A 21,577-nucleotide genomic window follows, 5' to 3' on the forward strand; every position below is an offset into this window, starting at 1 on the left:
TATTTCAGTGCCTCAAATGTTAGACTTGTTTCTGAGTATATTTGACCTGCCAGTTCCAAAAAGGGCACCAGTTTCCCCCTATTAGCGCTAGTTTTTGAGATACAGAATACATGCTATTTACTACTCCCTATCTGCTCACCCATAAAAAGGAGCCCCTGGTGGTGCAATGGGTTAAATCCTTGTGCCAGCAGGACTGCTGATTCATAGGTTGGTGGTTCGAATCGGGGGAGAGCAGGTGAGCTCCCCCTGTCAACTTTAGCTCCCCATGCGGGGACATGAGAGAAACCTCCCACAAGGATGGTAAAACATCAAACATCCAGGCATCCCCTGGGCAACATCCTTACAGATGGGCAATTATCTCACACCAGAAGTGACTTGCACTTTCTCAAGATGCTCCTGATATGAAATAAAGCCCATTAAAAACCGTGATAACCATATCTAAGAAACTACAGCTGATGTGGTCTATCCAATGCAATTTTCTGAATTAGTGCTCCAAATAATCCCAGGAACAGGCATAAAAAGCAAGACACCTGGAGCAAGACCAAGAGGTCCATTTTGGACTGCAACTCACAAAACCCCCTAGTCACTTTGGTCATGGAGGCATGCCAGTTTCAGTCCTAAAAAGTTGACTATGCCATTTTCTGCCTTTTTCTTGCTTCAGATTTGTTTATAATGCATGAAATGGGACCACATATATTTCAGGGAATCTAATTTGTACAAAACTTGTGATGACAAGATAACAGAGTCAGGGAAACATGTTCTATGTGTCAGATGGTCCAGTGCTGTTATTGAGTAAACAAAGCAACATGCCAAATATTATGCCACCAGTTTATTGAGAAATATTGGAATGTGGTACAAAACGTAGTACAGATATTTGTTCCATGGTTCTTGTTCAGCTGGATTTTTGTTTGCAACTCTGAATACAGGAAAGCTCCTTTAGTTAATTATGTGCAATTCTCTTTATGAGCTGGCATGCGGAAGACAGGTAATGTTTCCTTAGTCCCATGTGCGAATATCACAAGTTCTCTCACATGAATCATCTGCTTTCTTTTTTTAATCCCCCAGTTTGACTTCCTGTTAAGTGACAGTTCATAAGAATTGGCTTCTTTTGTGTGTTTTTATGGTTGTTAATGTCATCTCTAAAATGCTAGCTAGGTGCAATGGAATTTGAAATTGTTTTTATATCATAGCTAGGCTTGCTTATCAAATAGATGTTTTGCCTTTCCTCATTTGTTTGACAGTTTAATTTTCTTCACTTAGTTTGTCGTTGGAAATATGATTGCAGTTTTGACTCTTAAAACTTTAAGCTACTAGTTCTCCAGACACTGTACTATTGGTGCTGTTTTTCACAATCATATGCAACATGGATATGTATTCTACTTTAGTAAAAGGTAAAGGTTTTCCCTGACATTAAGTCTAGTTATGTCCTACTCTGGGGGTTGGTGCTCATCTCCATTTCTAAGCCGAAGAGCCGGCATTGTCTATAGGCACCTCCTAGGTCATGTGGTCAGCATGACTGCATGGAGTGCCATTACCTTCCCACCGGAGCAGTACCTATTGATCTATTCACATTGGCATGTTTTCAAACTGCTAGGTTGACAGAAGCTGGGGCTAATAGTGGGAGCTCATGCTGCTCCCCAGATTCGAACCGCCAACCTTTCGGTCAGCAAGTCCAGCAGCTCAGCAGTTTAAACCGCTGCACCACCGGGGGCCCATCTAATTTTGGTTCACAATCTTTTGCAGCCTTTACAATTTACAATTTAGCCAGGGTCTTGGGTAAACCACATTCTGGAAATGAGTGAGATTAAAGCAGTGGTTCCCAATCTTTGGGCCTCCAAGTGTTTTGGACTTCAGCTAGCACAGTTCCTAAACAGCTGGTAATCTGGCTGGGATTTCTGGGAGTTGAAGTCCAAAACACTGGAGGCCCAAAAGTTGGGAACCAATAGATTAACGGGACAGAGTAAATAAAAAATAGTCCATAGGGCTGTCCATTCCTAAAATCTTAATTTTTTAATCTGTAGAAATACTTTTAAAAATGTATTAATCATACCCAGAATTGTGAAATTGCTTTTAAAAACCTAGAAGTATGGGAAGGTAGGTTTACAAGCTCAGGCAGATGTACAAGTGAGGGGCCATGGATCAGCGAATCAACACAATTGTGTGGCTGGCTGCAAAAACCTGTATTAGCAAGGATGTTCAAGCTGATATGTAACTGCTATCAATGATCACACAACTACCGTGGAATAGTAACTTCCGGTGATAGTCCTAAAAGTTATTTTAAAAATTCAGAATTAGCAAAACGGAATCTTATTCAAAAGTATCATGTTGTCTATGATTCCAGGCCCCCTCCCAATACTGCAGAAGAGTTCCTTTTCTAACAGATGTGCCCATGTGGTTTTCAATTATTTCAGTTCAATTTATGGCAAACCCATATACTAATCCATGGATAAAACAGGAGGAAAAAATCATACCTGCTTCCTCAAAAAAAATCAAAGCAACAAAAGTGTCACCTTTTTACTTCAGAAAAAGAACAGCCTCATTTTGCACATGATGGTTATATGTTCTTGGAAAAAAAAATGGCATTTGATGACTAACTTGCTATAATAAATGCCAGTCTTCAAATACAGAAACTTTATTCAACTTTGTTAATGCAAGAGAGCCTGAGAATGTGTACTGTTTATTATTTACATCTCAAAGAACATCCACTAATGCCAAAATGGTTCCAGATGGCTTGCTTGAACAAAAATGAAATGTCTAGTGTAAAGCCCCACACATTACATTTGAGTACAAGACTGACGCACAAGTGATAAAGAATGACTTGTATTCTGGTTTTAAAATTAGCTCAAGTAATTTCCAGTGCTTACACACATACCACATCAACTGCCCTTGTAAAAACCTTGAATTAAGACCGGGAAAGTTGAACATCTCATTTATTTAAATTCTTATTTTAAGAAGTTTCTCTTCTTTCTCCCTTCATTTTGCATTCTAAACTTTAAGGTTGGTTTGAATTACATGAATACAAGATCAAAAATATAGAAATAATGAGAGCGATATAAAGCAGAGGATAATTTAAAAGTAAATAGTGAAAGGTAATGCTTTATTTTTAAAACAACTGTCTATTTTCTATCCATGTGTGAACTTGGTCTGGTGGCTCAACTTCACATAATACAGAAAGAAAGGGACAACATCTGGATATTAGATATAGTAGGGCTTTTCATATCAATACTTTGTTAATCTGTTTATTGGTGTTAGATTGTCTGCATTACCATCCAATACGGGTATGGGGATCTTGTTAAGATAATGAATAGTATTCAATCCTTTTGCATTTACTTTCTTCCACGTCGTCCCTCACCCACGTGCTAGTGGCAACTGAGCAACACTCCAAGGATGAAATAGGCTGGAGTCCACAAAAACTTGTGCCAAACAAAACTGTTAATATTCAACTTTTTTTTCTGCAGCAGACTAACACAAACTATACCCCCTTCTTTACAAGGTGATTAATGTTCCATGTTTTTTTCAGAAGTACTCATCAGATAGCAAATAAGTCAAATAGGGGTGTTTTTTTTACACCTGCTGATCCACCACTGATTAGTCTTCTAAAATTCAGTGGCACCAAAGGTAGATGCATATGGACAGGCAAGGAATCACATGGGACTGCTGAGTTACCTTGTTGGCCATCCATGTCTTAGCTTTTTCCATACAGTTTTTAAAACTGTTTTCTTTGGAACAGAATTACAATTGTCAAAGTATTTAAATTCTATTACCTGCTTATGTTTTACTTCTAAGCAGTGAAAAGTTTCAGAAAAGCTTTCCATAATTTCTTTATTTATGCCATTGATCCCACCTTTTTAGTTGTTTTTTTTTAAATAAGAACATGCTTCAGGCAGTTGTCCCAAATTTGATAACCTTCCAGCCTACATGATGTTTCAATCAAACCTAGAACCTCTCACTTAGGAAGATGGGTCTTTAGTTAAAATTGAAAATGTTCTAATATACTCAGCTAAGTGACTTCAGGATGAAGACTTTGGTAGGCTCCTGTTATGTCATTTCAGGATGAAGAACACAGGAAGGTATAGACTGGAAGGTGTAAGGATTTGTAAGTCATACAGCATTATTTTAAGTGATCACAGGATCAGTGCCTCAAACCTAACCACAAGTGTTACTGTAATTGGGATGTGGTGGCCAGTACTGAGACTATAGTATAGGTTGTAGTAACCCTGTGTGTGTTTGATGGGGGTTGGAAGTTTAAGATAGGAGAGAGAGAGAGTTTGTACATATTGCAAATACTGTGTTATTATTTATACTGTTTGTACTCATACTGCAATTTGGGAAAGAAAAGCCTTCCAGTTGAAATGAACAGCTTTGTGTCTAATTAAAAAGAGGCTGGGAAAGATTAGAAAGAACTGTGGAATCATAGGGCTGAAAGAACTTTTGTTATGGGTTTGGGATGGAGGAAGCAATCTCATACCACCTAGTTAATCCAATTACTTGTTGGTGTTTGACTCACTGCTAGACCCATATTGATTACAAACCAACTCAGCCTTTTCTTTGTACATCTCAAAGCAAGACCAATGAAGTATCAAGCACTTGGCTTTGGTTGAGTGCATTCTGCTGAATTGAGGTATAACAACAGTATCTGTTTCAGAGCCATGACCTAGTGTAAAAAGCAAGCACACACACAGAGTGAGATTTTTGCAAGGGATGAGAAAAATGGCTTCCATCAAATTGCCTTTGACTTATGACAACCTCATGAACAAGAGATCTCCTCACCCTATCATCAACATTTCTGCTTAGGTCTTGCAGACTCAGGGCTATAGCTTCCTTGATTAAGCCAGTCTATCTTAAGCCAAATGTGGGCATCTTTTGCTATTGCCTTCTACCTTTTCAAGTATTCTTTTCTAGTGAGACATGTCTTCTCATCATACAGTTTCAGCAGTCTCAGTTTAGCCATCTTGGCTTCTAAAGAGAGTTTAGGCTGCATTTGTTCTAGGACTCAGTTATTCATCTTTTTAACAGCCTGTGATATCCATAGATCTGTTCTCCAGTACCAAAATTCAAGCATTAGGAGGGGCACTTGTCATCCTTGTGAGTATTTGGGTTATCAGAATGCTATTGAATTTCAGTGGCTTTTTGTGGGCCTCCAAGACAAGAGTAAATAAAAGCTCTAAGATTTATAGAAGAAAAAAGATCACAAAGCAGGCAGAAGGTCTTGCCCTTGTGGAATTAAATTCATAAGTTGCTGTTGAGGAGTAAAGTCTGAGCTCAAAGATGATGGAAAATAGGAGAACAGTATGACCTGAAGGAATCAGGACATAGTAGGCTATGAACCGAGAAGTAAGAAAATGTAAAATATAGAGAGCAAAAACTATGTCTAGTGTTGGGATAGAACATGTACAAATAAGAAGCATGCACTGCTTGGACCATAGCTAGGCTCTCCTAGAGTGGTTTGTATTTTATCAAGTTTCACCTAATTTTCTCCCATTTCTAGATATTGATGAATGTGCAGTGAAGAACGGAGGCTGCCAGCACACCTGCATGAACATCTTAGATTCCTACCACTGTGAATGTGATGCTGCTCATAGACTTCATGCTGATGGACACACTTGCATAGGTAAGCATGAGTGACACCACCTGTGCTATACTTTCTAAAGAAATGAGAGCTGTCAAGAGAAAATGAGGATGAGAGGAAGGAAGGAAATACACTTTTAATTTTTTGGAGGGGGGAGGGTTATAGAAAGCACATTTCCCCCCAAACAAGACTGTATAATACTATGTTGTCAAGTTGTCTGGAAGGTTGTCAACTTTCCCCCTGACTTTTAAAATTATTCTGAAAGCAGCTTCAGTACAGCCTCCTCTGCTTCTGCACTTCATGACATGGTGCTTATAACTCTTAGGGTGATGTCAAATCAAAGTTGCTTCAATGCGAAACTATATTTGAAGGATATTGGCTGCCTGCATTCAAAAGGAATATGACATTAATTATAGACTTGCTCAATTTATTCTGCTTGGAAAGTTCACTGTGGCCTCTTCTGTCCTTTCCAACAAGAGTGAATTGGTCAATCAAAATATTACCCACAGGATGCAAATAACGGTGCCTCTTAAATGGGGCAGTTGGATTCTGGTAAGCAAAATCCAATGTTTATTTTGTTTTTAAATTTCAAAATATATCATTTGCCTTTCTGCATGCTAGAGGCTTCAAGGCAGGTCAGTACCATTATATTAAAGGCATAAATATTAAAGACTCCAAACCCATATCACAATAAAACAGCCAGAAGTAAAACAAAAACCTTTAAGATCCAGCAAACCATTTTGGAGAACAAAAAGTGTCTTAACGGCCCTTCTAAAAACCTAAAGGGAGTAAGTGTTGCATATTTCCCTGGGAAGCTAATTACAAAATACATTGTTCTTTAGGCATAATTCTTAAGTGATATGAGATACAGACATGAGAAGTGCAGCTGGAACTGTCTGCATTGGATACAGACAGTTCTGTGTTTTCAAGAAGGAGATAATTCCTGTTTTTTTGTTTGTTTTTTTCAAAGTGACAAATTAAAGTTGCTTCTGTTATTTCTACAAATCTAAGGGCCACTGAAGGTGAAATCTACCGTAATACATGTTAAACCTAATCTGAGAATCTGCAGTTCTCTCCTCTCTGCTGCTTCTCAAGACATGTGGACTATAGCATGACTTTACATGCTAATTCCCTGCTTCCCTTGTCTGGTTTTTCTAATATTTTGCTTTATACTGATTTTCTGCCTTTTTTGTTTGGCCGAATAAACTGCAATACTGTTTTGGAAACTTCTAGCTTGTAGGAATGATAAGCTTGTCCTAACTCCTCTCATTCATTCCCCCTTACCCTGACTAGAGCCAAATGGTCCAACAAATATTTCTAAACCCTTGGAAGTCTCACTGCAGGGATGCTGCCAACAACAATACTCATATGCATAGTTTTCACTTTTTTAATGTTCTCGCCCTGTTGTGTTCTAAGCCTTGCTACTCAAACCATGCTATGTTGTTGTCATCACATTTTGTGTTTATCTGCCCCTGTTCCATGTTATCACTTGGCAGATGGGGGAAGAGGAACTCAGAAAGTGATGGCACCCCATCATGAAGTGAGTGTTCCTACACATCCCAAGTGAGAACTTGATGTAGGAATGTGCCTTCAGATTACTGTAACTTTCAGCTCGATCTTCACTTCTTCACTTTATTTTATAGAAAGAGATGGATAAATGACCATATTGCCAGGTATCTGGATAATATTAAAGGTACCTGATAGGATATTCTTCTTTGTTTCCATCAGAATAAAAAACTGAGTTTGTTTTTCCTGATCATCAAATACCTATCTATTTTTTTCAAATAACAACTCACAAAACAGAATAAAAGATTAAGAATCATAAAAGCAGAAAATAAGATGCATTGCCAGACTTACCCTTAGAAAGGATAGTGTTTTATTTATATTTTATTATTTTGCAATAATGTTTTTTAAATAGCTATGTCAGTCTGCTACAGCATAAAAAGGGAGAAGCCATGTCTTTTAAGACTCCAAGGCCCCTTAAATGCAGCTGTATAAAATCCACATTGAACTGGATTATATGGCAGTGTGGACTCGGATAATCCAGTTCAAAGCAGATATTGTGGATTACCTGCCATGACATTCTGGGTTATACGGCTGTGTGGAAGGACCCAAAATATACACTAAAGAATAAATGCAGTTGAAATCACTTTAACTGCTGTGACCCAATGCTATAGAATTATGGGAATTGTACATAGTTTGGTGAGACACTAGTAGTCTTTGGCAGAGAAGGCCTTAAAACCTTATTGACTACAACTACCAAGATTCCTTATCATTGCATTATGGCAGTTAAATTGCATTAATTCTAGAGTGTAGATGCATCCTCAGTTGTAAAGCTGATACTAGATTCTTTCTCTTCCATCCTTTTTCTATTTTTTATTTTACTTGTAAGATAACCAAATAGCCCCAACCCTCTAAGCTCAGAGATGCAAATGGAAAGCACAAGTTTTTTTTCAATAATGCAGGCTCTGAGTATCTATTACCATTGTGGATCTAATTATGGGACAAATCATAGCAACATAAGAAGAGCCGTGCTGTCTGAAATCAAAAGTTTAGCTGTGTTAGCAGTCTGTTTACTGTGTGGTCAACAGGATGCCTATGGGAAGTCTACCAGCAGGGGATAAATGTAACAGCATCTTTGGTTTGTGCCCCGTAGTGGTAGGTATATGAAGACAATCTGCCTCTGGTAGTCTGGAGATTATCGGAATATGTCTGATATTCTTTAAGACAGCTAAGTTAGACACACCACTACATGTCATTGTACCAAAATCCACATTTTAACTATATAGTATGTGAAGAAGCACTTTCCTTGATCTGCATTAGCAGATGACTCCAGGTTCTAGTATGATAAAGAAGCAAGAAAAAGTTATTCCTATAAGACAGTGGTTCTCAACCTGTGGGTCCCCAGATGTTTTGGCCTTCAACTCCCAGAAATCCTAACAGCTGGTAAATTGGCTGGAATTTCTGGGAGTTGTAGGACCCACAACCTGGGGACCCACAGGGTGAAAACCACTGCTATAAACCATCACCCCTTTTCTTTGTTAATGTGATATCCTGGCACATGGATAAGGTCCTTTTGAGACTATTTGATACCATTTCCCCCACTAACCACTCAAATAATTGGGTGTCACCAGACTGAACAGCTTTATTTATGAAAAAGATTTAGGAATGTTTGTAGACCACAAGCTGAACACAAGTCAGCAGCTTAAAAAGCCAACACAATTCTAGCCCATATCAATAGGACTATGGTGCCCAGATCAAGCAAAGTAGTTACAGCACTCTATTCTGCTGGAATGCCATGTGCAGGTCTGGGCACCACAAGTCAAGATGGAGTTATTATTATACTAGCTGTGAATTCCTGGTCTTTGTGGCTTTGCAGCATTTTCTTCTATCTATTAATGTTTTAGCCTACTGGCTGGAATTGATTATTCATGAATTTAGAACGTATCATTGTCATCTATGAAGGGGATACCTGGCTCTGGCTCTCCTGTTCATTAATATTACAGGGAAGCTGTTCACATTTGGTAATTCTTGTTTTAATTTTTTTTGTACTCCTGTCTCATATTGTAATCTCCGGCATATACATATGTATTATTTCTTAAAACCCTGAACATTTTGAAAAGGCAGAATATAAATGATTTTTAAAAGAAGGGGGTTTGCAAATTATCAGAACCTGGTATTTTTAAAATAACATTCCTACATTTATAGAGATCTGTCTTTTTGTCACACTGGGAAAAATGACAGTAAATAGATGCTTTTATTGAGATAGCAGAGCAATAGGGCATAGAGCTCCAATTACTGTTGCCAAGTTCTGTATAAAGGATTAAAATGTTATGTAAATCTGCCTGTTGACACAAGAGAAATTCTTGTTCCATTCCCCATTGATTTTGTTTTTTGCTGTTTAAAATGTGAAAACCCGTACGGTTTCATATGGATGGCATCTGTTGAATCAATTCTTTTGGATTTCTTTGTCTTTATGCTGAAACTGGAGGCACTTGGGAAACAGACCAAATGACTTGTTTTGCCATTCTTAGAGCTACCATTGTATTGACTTGATGGCAAGCAACCTTGAGGAGGTAGGAGAAGGTTTTAAGAAATGTTTACTTTGTGGCTTGATAAATGTGTACATAACAGCTAGGATGGTACTATTTTACTCCTGAGACCAGGATTCAAAGCCCAGCACAGCTATGAAAACCCAATGGGACACCTTGCAGAAACTGTTGTGAAGTGATTTTTTTTTACATTGAAAATACTACCAATTATTATTTTTCCATTCAGGCAATACACAAAATCAAGAATACTAAACCAGGCATGTACATTTCCAGCTTAACAATAAAATGAACACTTGTTTAATGTTAGAGATAAGGAAGAAAACATTCAACTCACAGTTAACAACAGTGCAACTAATTTGAAGTTTGTGGACCAACCGGCAAACTAATGCGTTGTTGTTGTTGTTGTTGTTGCTATTTGGCTTCAACTTACAGCAACCTTATCTCTCCAGACAAGCAATGCTTACCAAAAGTATCTTCCAGGGAAAAAGCACAAAACTCTGTGTATTAGAAAGGAGACACAACAACAAAAAGTCTGTTAGTAAAACTAAAAAGTTAAGTATGTAAACTAGCAAAAGATACATTAAAGCCCAGGCTATATATTATACAAAATTGTCTATTAGGGAATGTAATAAACTGTAGATGTGGTAACAGGATTTCTTCCTTATTATTATGTGTTATGTTGATGTATGCGGTTTTACTCTTTGGAACCTTTTTGTGCATTTTGAAAGAAGGGTGAGATATAAATATTTTACGTTAATAAGGAACCCAGTGCACCAACACCAGCATGTTGTCAGGCCCCTTTCTTGCCTTTTATGCTTTTAAAAATCAATTTTGTTATTGATAGGTGATACATGTTGATGGATATATCTTTAGAATCAGCAGGCTCAAACATCCAAGTTGTTAAGAAGCAAAGCTCTCACTTGTCAGGAAACTGTTGAAAACCAAAATGCATTCACAAAAGAGATTGTATAGTGTTGCAGACAGTATTGGCATCTGGAGAATGTGCACTCCCTCAGGGACTTTCCTTAGAGCCAGTGGGTCTCGTCTGCAGGTGGAAAAGGGTACGAGGGGAGAATAATGAAGTCACCTTGGGTCAAAAGACACATGTTGGGAAGAAAACTTTATTCTTTAGAATGGAATTTCACTTCCTTTAATTGGGAAGCCCATTAATTGGCCCACATTTCTAAACTTACATTGGGAGACACATTAATTTGTATATACTATATTCTTATACTACTTGGCTGTAGGCTTTTATTTTTAATTGCACAGATGTTGGATGCTGTCCTGCCAGTAGCCCTTGTGTTAAATTTTGGAGAGCAGCATCATTATCCCATTTGTTTCTACAAGCTGATTTACTAAAAAAAAGGCATCATAAATTCCCACTGAATCATTGCAACTTTTATTTGCCTTTACACCCCAAATGTCTTTTAAAGTTCCTGAATATTTTGTTCACCATACAATACAGCATAGTGTTATAATGATTTAGGATTCAAAGAATTTACTATTGCAGTAACCTAAGGGTTAGCAACAGTTGGGGGGGGGGCAATGTTTGCATAACAACATAGGGTTACACTATTGGGAAATTGCCCAGTGTTCTTATTTATTCCCTGTATCCCCCTCCCATCCAAAGATTGGTTCTCAAAGCAGTTTACAAAGAAATGAAATATGAGTAAACACATGTAGCTAAAAGTAGGCAAAGATGAAAATAGTAGTAACCTTTATGTCGAAGGCTGTGAACATGAGTGCCTGCAGATCAGTGAAGACCATTACCAGTGTCAATGCTATGCACATTACCAACTGAAGACCGATGGGAAGCCCCGTGGATCTGAAATCAGGACATGCCAAAGTTACTTAAAAAGCTCATATGAAGTCAAAAGCTATAGAGAAATGTTTATCTGCATGGTCTATATGAGAAGCAGAGGGCAAGGGACATGTACCATGACATCAAATTACCTCATTGGAGTTTTTCTGTGACTGACACAGGCTGAGTCCCCCTACCAAAAGTGTTTAGGACCAAAATTGTTTGGGATCTCAAGATATTTTGGATTTTAAAATATTTGCATGTACATAATGAAATATCTTGTAGAATGGGGCCCAAGACTAAACACAAAATTATGTATGTTGAAGGTAAGAAAAAAAAGTCTGTGTACACTGAATGATCAGAAAACAAATGTGTCACTATCTCAGCCACCCATGTGGACAATTTCAGTTTTTAGATATCTTGATGAGCGATGCTCAACTTGTGCTTATTTATAATACTTTCATTTAATAAAATATATAAAGGTTTTTTTTCCAACCTTCCTATATACTATAATAAGCCAGTGAGAATGTTTGTCTTTTTTGATCACAGATGAATAAACAGATGAATACTAGAAGGAAGATGGGCTAGGGAGATGGAAGATGGATCAGAGGTTATGTTTTGGAGAACTGGGAAACAGTGGAATATTGGGTCATAATAGGAAGAAGTCTGATGGAGGGTATGGGTGATAATGAGGTAGAGAGGAGGCATACAGTTGGGTCTGGTCACCTCCCGCTGACTACATCGCCAGAGGAGCCGAGAGGTGGGCAATGGGAGGAGGAGGAGGCAGACCAACCACTTCTCAAGGCTGATCATGGCTTTCATCACTCAGAGAAAGAGGCAGTAATCGAGGAGGAGAAAGGGAGGGAGGGAGACAACCACAGGCGCCACATAACCAGACCAAATGACTTTGTGGGACTTATACAGCCTGCATACTGGATGCTCCCCACCCCTGGCCTAAGGGACGAAAAACCAAAGACTGAGAGATTTAGAGTCCCAGGGAGCAATCCAAAACACAAACAAATAAAAAGGAATAACAAAAGGTGAAGAAGAATGCTTAGCATCAGCTTCTCTTTGGTTTGCTGACTTACTTAGTTTACTTTTCATAGAGTGGTTAATCTCTCATCTCCCTTTAAGCCTTTTGCAGCTCAAGGCTCCCCTGGGTGTCCTATTAGCTTTAGCAGGTAGGTAAGATGTCAGGCAAGCTGTTATTGAAGTCCTGGGTAACGCCCCTCCATTCCCTTCCAACTCTCTGATTCAGAGGAGAAGCATGTACCTCCTACATCACATCTGATGTCTTGTGACTAGAGATGTCAGTTCAGGATTGTTGTGGGCCAAAACCAGAGACTTAGGAATCCCCCAGGGATGTCATTAAGGGTTATGCATTAAGCATTTAATCTGCCGGTAGCCTATTTGCTTCTAGCCAGAAAATGAATACAGAAGAGAGCACATCAAGAGCCCTGGCATTGCAACAACTGGGAAGGAAGGAGGAAACTAACTAAATACTTAGGCACTCAGACTGCGACAATTCTTTTTAAGTCGTAGCAACAAATCAATTAAACCTTGCAAATTGTATCAAGTTGCTGCTCTACTAGCTAAATTTGAGATTTGCACCCAGGCCTTTTCTATTGCCCAGAGCTGACTAAAACTGGAGAATTTGCACCTTTGTCTCCCACCTAGAAATGACCATGAAACTCGAAAGACAAACAGCAGGATAATCAAAAGAAATGGGAGAAAGAGAAAGATGTAGGAAATGGGGCAACTAATATAGGAAGTCAACTGGGGAAGGAAAGGAGATCAAAACATAAGCACATTAATCTTTTCTATTTTTTTTTTCCTTAAAACACATTAACAAGGCAATATGGCTTTAGGTTGTCCTTCTTCCAGGCAATTATTATTAGCTTCCATTATTTGGCAATGACCTGCACTTTGTTCTGTTTTCCACTGATCCAGTGGAATGTTTATTAGCCAAATTTTGCAGGCTGACCCAGCTAAAATTCCCATTGTGAGCTCATCATATGTTCAGTGCCATATGGTCTAGATTCTGCACCAAGTGTTCCATAAGATATTTATAAAATGTTACAGTTCCAGCTCCGTGTTTCTGTTCTCCAGTTTTGTTTGGAGACTGCATCGCTTGCAGGAAACTTAGAAATGCTTGGAAAAAGATTGCCTCATAGAAAAAGAGCCTCCAAAGGAATACAATGAATACAACCATGGATAAAATCAGAGTAGCCAAAAATGACCTGGAGTCAGGCATATGTTTTGTACTGCAACTCCTATGACCCAAATTGCCATTCTGGCCATGGCTTCTCAAAGTAGGGGCCCAAAACCTTTGGGTCCTCCTCTGTGTTATGAATAAACATGTGAAGTTACCAGGTGTAAGTCAGGCTATGATTCCCTCAACCAGATCTTGTCTATTCTGCATAAATCCTTGCAAATTGAACTAAGCTGCTACTCCACCAGCTGAGTTTTCTAAGCTTATGAGCAGGTCTTTCCCAATGGGTCATTTAGTTGACAGCTTTTAAGTGGAAAATTCAGTTAATGTATTGACCCAGTGGGAGGTTGTTACAAGATATATATATATATATATATATATATATATATATATATATATGATTTCAGATTTTGATCCCCTTATCCACAAAATAAATATCCATGCTTTCACTTACCCGTGTTCTCAAAAATATTTCTCCCATCCCTCCAGAATTATTTATGGACTCTCTAGGTCCTCCAGTGTGATTCTATGGTATGTTTCTGGTCCAAGTATTGTCAAAATATAAGGTTCACTATTATCCACAGTTTCAGGTATCAACAGGGAGTCTTGGAATGTATTCTCCATGGAAAGGGATTACTGTATTACAGTATACTGTCCACTATACTTATGCAAATGTGCAAAAACACCTGCAATACTTGTAGAATACATGTGAAACAAGATGTTACGTAGTTGGACAAAGTCTGAAAAACAAGTGAGGTTTATAGTAGCATAGAGGAAAAGCTATTACATTAAATGCTTTGTACCTTAATTCAAAAAGCAAGAGGGTACATGATAGGAGTGTAGAAAATGACACATAATGAGGGTAGTTTATATGGACATTTTTCTTCCTCTCTTGTAATATTAGAAGCCAAGGCTATCAACTGAAGCATTATAGTAAATGCATCTAACCAATGAAAGAAGGTTCATCTTCACATAGCACTTAGTTCAATTGTTAGCTTTATTGCCCCAAAACTGTAATGCTGGCTTCTAACAAATAAACCACCTTAAACGGGAACTAGATTGATAGAGTTAATACCTGTCATTGGTTACTATGATGCCATGATGGCTGTGTATACCAGAGACTGTCTGAGTGCCAGTTGCTGAGGAACTTTGAGGAGAATGTGCCATTACATTCATGTTCTGTTTTGAGTTTCCCATGGGCCAGGATTAGGCCATTGTGAAGCAGGAAGAAACCATTTCCCACCACACTGGCTGGGGAAGGAGGCTGCAATGCAATTGGAAGTTGTGTGGTATAATTCCTCATTTTGTTTTTGGTTTTAATGGGACAGAGAAGAAAGGATAGGTGTCAATGCCAATTTTTCCAAAACAGCAAAGAATAAAATGAGATGTTAGGGTCATGGGGCCACATGTGGTGGGCTACATGGAGCTATCATCTTACTTGTAAATAACAGCCTTGGCCACTGAACTATGAAGAATTTGAAGGCACCAAAGGGTAGGCAGCCTCTTGCCCTTCAAGTGTTGTGGGCTACAATCATCATCATTCAGAGCTTAGGAAATGTATTTTTCAATTAAAGTCTCCAGAATTCCTCAGCCCTCATGTCCACTGTCTGTGATAGCTTTGGGGTTTTGAGAATTGTCATTTTAAAAAAAGAAAGGAAAAAGCAGTATTCCTAATTTTTGACACCGAGCATTCATCATACTGGGAGCTTCTGGGAATGGTTGTCTTAACACCACATTGCGTATGTCTGGAATACAACTTGTAGTAGAGGACTGAAATAATATTCAAGATTCTGTGAGGTGGGAATGAAAGAGGATCTTAAATTTTAACAAAACCTGATACAGATAGTTGTCCTGAAGCCAGTTTTTTTCCTTCTCCTATAAACTTCAAATAAACGCAGAGCTATTCCTGCCCCTATCCTAGAGTACCCCTTTTCCCTGCCCCTTTTTTCAACATGGTATCTCTAATATGAGGAGGTTGGGGGACACTGGGGATAATGAAGACATTTTTTGGACCTTCCAAGAATCCTCCAGGGGACATCATCATATCAGAACAAAGTCAAGAATGATCCTTGATAGACCTTCACCTCACCATCGCAATTCTACATGGCCCTCTTGAGAGAGACAGGAAAAAGTAGGAAGGGACTTTCTCCTACCTGAGAAAACATATTTGAAAACTACATAGTTTTCAAAGGCATTCCTGTGGTGGGGAGAAAATGGATTAAATCATTCTCTCAGTGGGAAGGCATAAAGATGCACATCCCAAGCATGTAGGTAGGCTGACCTGGTCAATGCTATATTTCTAGGTTTTCAGAGCATCTTTGACATTGTACCATATCAAAGAGTTTGCAGCAGTCTTGCATTTAGTTCTTTAGAATCCTACTACTACCCCACAATCCTTTGTATACTGTGTATGTATTATTCAATTCTCAGGAGTTTTCTAGTGTGGGAAGAACTTGCAGTGTAGAATTTTTTCATGTTGACTTGCTGCTTTAAAAAAACACAGTATGATTGAAGGTACCATCTGAAGAGGCTCCTGAGAGCATTTAGCAGTTATGGGATGAAAGGACATGAACTCTGAAGAACTAATAATTGATTGAAAGATACTAGGACAGGAATAAACAAGCAGTTTGCACAATGTGGTGTTGTCACCAAGGATCTATTTTGCAGTCAATATTTCTAATAAATGAAATGGAACCTGGAAAAAAAAGAGTGAGGCACATGACTGTGGTGGTGTTATAATGTACCAAGTACATCCAGAAAAGCTTCAAAAGGACATTCCCCAAAATGGGTGACAACGTGGTAGATTGGGTTCAACTTAAGTGCAAAGTGACATTTGAGGAAAATAAGCCTAACATTATATATACATACCAACGGGATCTAAATTAGCTCTTAGGGAAAAAATCTTTCAGCACAGCAGAAAACCCTGTGAAAAGGTCAAGCCAGCATGCTGCATCGGGAAAAACAGAAAGTGCAAAGTTAAGAATTAAGAAAGAGATGGAAAAGAACATGGCATATTTCCCAATGGAAATCTGTATGCATTTCTTTTATTCATGGAATGATTTTAATGTAAGTGCAATTTGTTTAATATTTAATATAATTTTTAAAGAGTTTATAGGATATATTTAATGGATATCATCCAAAAACACAAACACTAGAACTGATCATCTAAAGTATACCATTAAACAGCTTTAATTTTTTAAAACAAATATTTATAATAATTGCATGGTGGCCCCCAGATTCAAAGCTGCTTACAAATTAAAAACAGATAGTGATAAAACTATTGCAAACAAAAACATGATTATTTTCATCATTTTCAAAATTGCCTCCCTTTCCTTTATTTATTTATTTATTTGCACTATTTATATTCCGCCCTTCTCACCCCAAAGGGGACTCAGGGCGGATCACATTATGTACATATAGGGCAAACATTCAATGCCCATAAACACATCGAACTGAGACAGAGACAGAGACAACAGACAGACAGACGCAGAGGCAATTTAACCTTCTCCTGAGGGGATGTTCGATTCTGGCCACAGGGGGGAGCAGCTGCTTCATCATCCACTCTGATGGCACTTCCTCACTTCCTCATTCCAATGTTGTAAATTAGTTAAACTTGCCTCCCCACTTTTTATACCTTATTTCCTACTTGATAGATGCAACTATCTTTCGGGTTGCTAGGTCAGCAATGAGCAGGGGCTATATTTTATTTTTAATTGACAGGTGCTCACCCCGCCATGGGCTGGCCTCGAACTCATGACCTCATGGTCAGAGTGATTTATTGCAGCAGCTGTTTACCAGCCTGCGCCACAGCCCGGCCCTCCCTGTAAGTCCATTCCTATCACCGTTATGAGAGGGCTATGGAAGAAAATGAAGGTATCTGGGGGCAGTATAGCATAGCAGAGACTTGTTGAAGTGACATGGGAGATTGCTCTGTAATAATCCAGTTGTTTTCACAGCATTTGGGGGGTGGGGGGCTTCAGGCATCATTGAAGTGGTATCCATGGGTTCCAGGCATCGCACCGCAGTAGTACCATCCCTGGAATAGGCTATCTTCCCACTTTTTGAAGTTTATTTTCAAGCAATTTGGTTGATTCCTCAGTCATGTTTCTGCTTTAATCCCTTGCAGCAACATCTCTGCCCATTAAAAATGTCATGGTTTGCCAGATCAGCTTCAACCATTAGATTTGTCAAGTCGCAAAGGAAATGATGGCATGGAAAATGTTGGCAAGAAGAGAGGCATATGGAAGTATCTGTGTCAGATCTCTGCTGAATATTAAGGAAAGCAAGTCAGCACTGCTGTAAAAAAACTGAAAGCATTGTTAGGTCAGGGTTGCTGTGAGTTTTCCGAGCTGTATAGCCATGTTAGGCCAATTTTTTTCTTCCCTGTTTCAAAATCCCATTTTAAAGGATGTCTATGTAGTCTTTCGGTGCATTTTAATATTTTAATGTTTATCTAATAAATTAATTGTTTTGAAAGATAATGTTTATGCAAGGAAGAAAAAAGGAGTAATTGTCACTATATGCTTTGATATATGCAGAAGAAAATCATTTCTTTGTTATAAGAAAACATAGTAAACATAATAAATGCAGTTTTTTTTTTTACAGAGGAGGAGTATTGGGGATAAGTTAAATTACTGCATCCAGATAAAAGCAGAAAGTCAGTTTTGCTGGGTGCTGGGGATAGGAACACTATACCGTTTATTTCTTTGTCTTTTGTGTTGTATGTTTCTTAAACATAGATACTGTCTTGTCTATTGTTTCTTATAATTAAAATTTTAAGCGTGATGCTAAAATTTATCAATATGTTATTAAAAGCAAGTCTTATATTTGTACTTTTATCTTGGCTTTTATCTTGCTTTTAATTTGCATTGTTTAAAATATGTTGTTGTCCACTTTTAGTCCCATTATTGGGAGAAAGACAAGATGTAATTGAATAAAATAATAACAATTTTTTCCTTTGATTGTTGCACACAATAGAATCATTCATAGCCAATTTAAAATTGGTGCATGTTTCTCTATGACAGGGACATCTTAATTTTTGACAAAACATTGGAAATAACTTCTTTAGACATAAATTTCACTCTGCTGCATGTATTGGTACAAAGCAATCTTTAATTGTTTTTGGCCTTCAAGTGTTTTTGAGTTTCCTGTATATAAGGATAGTTACAGTATCCTGTGTTGTTCTCCACACCTCAGCTTGCACTTTTGAATCCCATAACATATGCCATTTTGATCCTTGCTTTCAGAGATTGACCCTTGTGAAAATGGTAATGGAGGGTGTTTACACATCTGCCAAAATGAGAATGGATTTGCAAAGTGCCAATGCTATTCTGGATACAGTCTTTCTGCAGATGGAAAGTCTTGCACAGGTAAAAAAAAAAAATCACAGTGTTTGGAATGGAAACGAAAAACAAATCTGAAAGTTCTGTACCTTATAATGAGCTTACACAATGAAATTAACTACAGTGTGTGCAATAGTACAACTCTGATTTGAATAGGAAGCGTTTGAGAAGGTGGAACTCCATAGGAGCTTGCTTGTTGGTCCTGGTTCATGATGTCAATGCTTCATCTTCCTTTCTATTTTTATTCATCTTCATCGCCCCTTTTCTAAGCCTTTTCTCCAGTTTTGTGTGGGTTTATAGACCTAAAGGTTTTTTTCCATGCTCTAGATCTAATTGTATTCTGAATTTTATTGTCCCCCAAGTAACTTTTCCAAGCTCTGATCCCAGCTGTGTTTTGGAGTACCTTGGCATTCTTTGGGAGCTTTATAGCAACATTTTAATGAGAAGGCAATTCATGGCACATAAGTTTCCCTGAGATACAGCTTACACACCACTATTGATGTTCCAGCAGACAAAACACAGTTGTAGGGAAGTGCATTCTAGCAGGGCATTTTAAATTCAAATTAGTCAACAGTAAGACTCGGACATGTTGAGCTAGTGTTGCTGTTGTTAGCTATATGAGTTGGTTAGTGATGGGGGCATAGCATTAAATTCTCTTTGTGTTTCAGTCTGACTTTTTTAAAGGAGTTGCCCAAAGTACTATTTGAAGGGAAAGGTTTTGGGAATAGGGTTCAGTACCTTGGATAGCTCTTTTTAAACCAATGCAATTTCACTGTCCTGATGGCATCAGAGTCACCAGCTGTCATTAACATGGATTCTGTGGCAGATTTGTCCATTTGGAAAGGTTTGTCCAAAAGGTAGACAATGGAAGGAGGATTCTTCAGTGGTTCTAATGCTCATGCTTCCCCTTTTTCCCTACAGATGTTGATGAATGTGCAGAAGGGACTTCCAGGTGCACTCATCTCTGTATGAACACTCTGGGTTCCTTTGCCTGATTTGCAATCCTGGATTTGAGCTAGGGCGTGATGGAAGGCAGTGCTACCGTAAGTGCTCATTTTTGCTATGACTCTGTAAAGATACAACTACCTTCTCAATGGGTGCTGGCAGGATGGAGCCCCTGACATATTTTACCTATGAAAGATTGCCTACTTGTTCTTAATTTCAGGTTCTTTCATTGGTCTTGCTTTTTTAAAAAACAAAACAAAACTGGACATTGTGATCAGAGGTGTCTTGCACAGCATACAAGGATAAAGATTTTGGGTTTGCACCAGGCTATAGCTTTCCATGTCCATGAGCATGAATTCAAAATACTGAACTAGATGCCTCCTGCATTTCAAAAAGCACACAGGGCTGCTGATTTACCCTCAAGATACAGTGAATGATAATATGTGTCTAACTGTTCCTAGAGTTACCCAAAGTACATGCTTAGACTACTGATTTTTAAGGCTGCATTTTTCTATCCATCTCCATCCTAATTTTACATCTCAGGCACAACCATTAAAAACGAAAAGAACCCAACTCATGTATGCAAGCTCTCAGCTCCCCTGACTGACTTCTGACCGTAGTGTGATCAAGCCTGTGGATCAACCCACCAAAGCTCTGTTTTCAAAAATAAAAATAATGAGGACATTGGAAGTCCAAAGCTACAAATTGATGGCTTGCTGTTATTTCCCTGAGTGATGCTGCTTCTACAGAAGAGGATTCTCAGCATGACAGCACTTGATAAGCAGTGGTCAAGCAGCTATCCTTGCTGGAAAATGAGAAACATCAGAAGGGCAAAGTTAACTTGTTCAATTAAAGAAGCAATATATTGTTTTAGTGCATTTTTAGAGCCCATTCATACATTGCCTCTGTGTAAATGCAGGGCATATGAAAAGGGCAAAATTGGGGAAGGAATCACGTGGTCCTCCAGATGTTGTTGTTCTGAAACACCTCACCATTGGCTGTAATAGTTAGGGCTACCAGATGTTACAATTTGACAACATCTGGAGAGCTCCACAATTCACATCCCTGAGCTAAATACTCAACTGTTGAGTGTTGAAGAGCAATGGGAATAAGTTATTGCCAGAGGATGTTCATTGATATGGAAACAGTGGAAGAGTGCCTGTAGGCTTCCTGGAAGCATCCAAGACAGGTTGATCACATCAAACAAACCAGAACACATGGCTCTCCGGAAACAGCAGAAACAAGAGCAATATTGAGCAAAACCCAATCTTCCAGTATGTCTATCTGGAATCAGTGTATTTCAGAATGGAGGTGTGGAATGATACGGGTGACATTTGTTTTTCCCCTGTGCAGTCAACCCTCCACATTTCTGGGTTTAACTTTTCTGTGGATTTGATTAATATGTCCTCTAAAAATCTCTAGGTTTTTCATAGTAATTCTGGTGAACTTTTGATGGACATTGACCATAGAATTGCCCTGGAGGATCAAGAGATTCCTAGAAATATGTTCTTTCAGCTGAAGAAATATTTATTTATTTATTTATTTATTTACTTACAGTATTTATATTCTGCCCTTCTAACCCCAAGGGGACTCAGGGCGGATTACATTACACACATATAAGGCAAACATTCAGTGCCATAACATAGAACAGAGACA

General features: G+C 38.4%; 1 protein-coding gene across 1 annotated transcript in view; it reads left to right on the top strand.

Annotated features, from left to right (window-relative positions):
• The window catches only part of LOC100555258 (multiple epidermal growth factor-like domains protein 6), a 264,856-nt gene that overhangs the window by 154,299 nt on the left and 88,980 nt on the right, over positions 1-21,577 (top strand). The window contains 4 exon segments of the mRNA XM_062976742.1: positions 5,489-5,611; positions 18,881-19,003; positions 19,898-19,963; positions 19,966-20,019. Coding sequence (XP_062832812.1) covers positions 5,489-5,611; positions 18,881-19,003; positions 19,898-19,963; positions 19,966-20,019 — 366 coding nt within the window.

The sequence above is a fragment of the Anolis carolinensis genome, chromosome 3, assembly GCF_035594765.1.
Source record: "Anolis carolinensis isolate JA03-04 chromosome 3, rAnoCar3.1.pri, whole genome shotgun sequence".
NCBI lineage: Eukaryota > Metazoa > Chordata > Lepidosauria > Squamata > Dactyloidae > Anolis > Anolis carolinensis.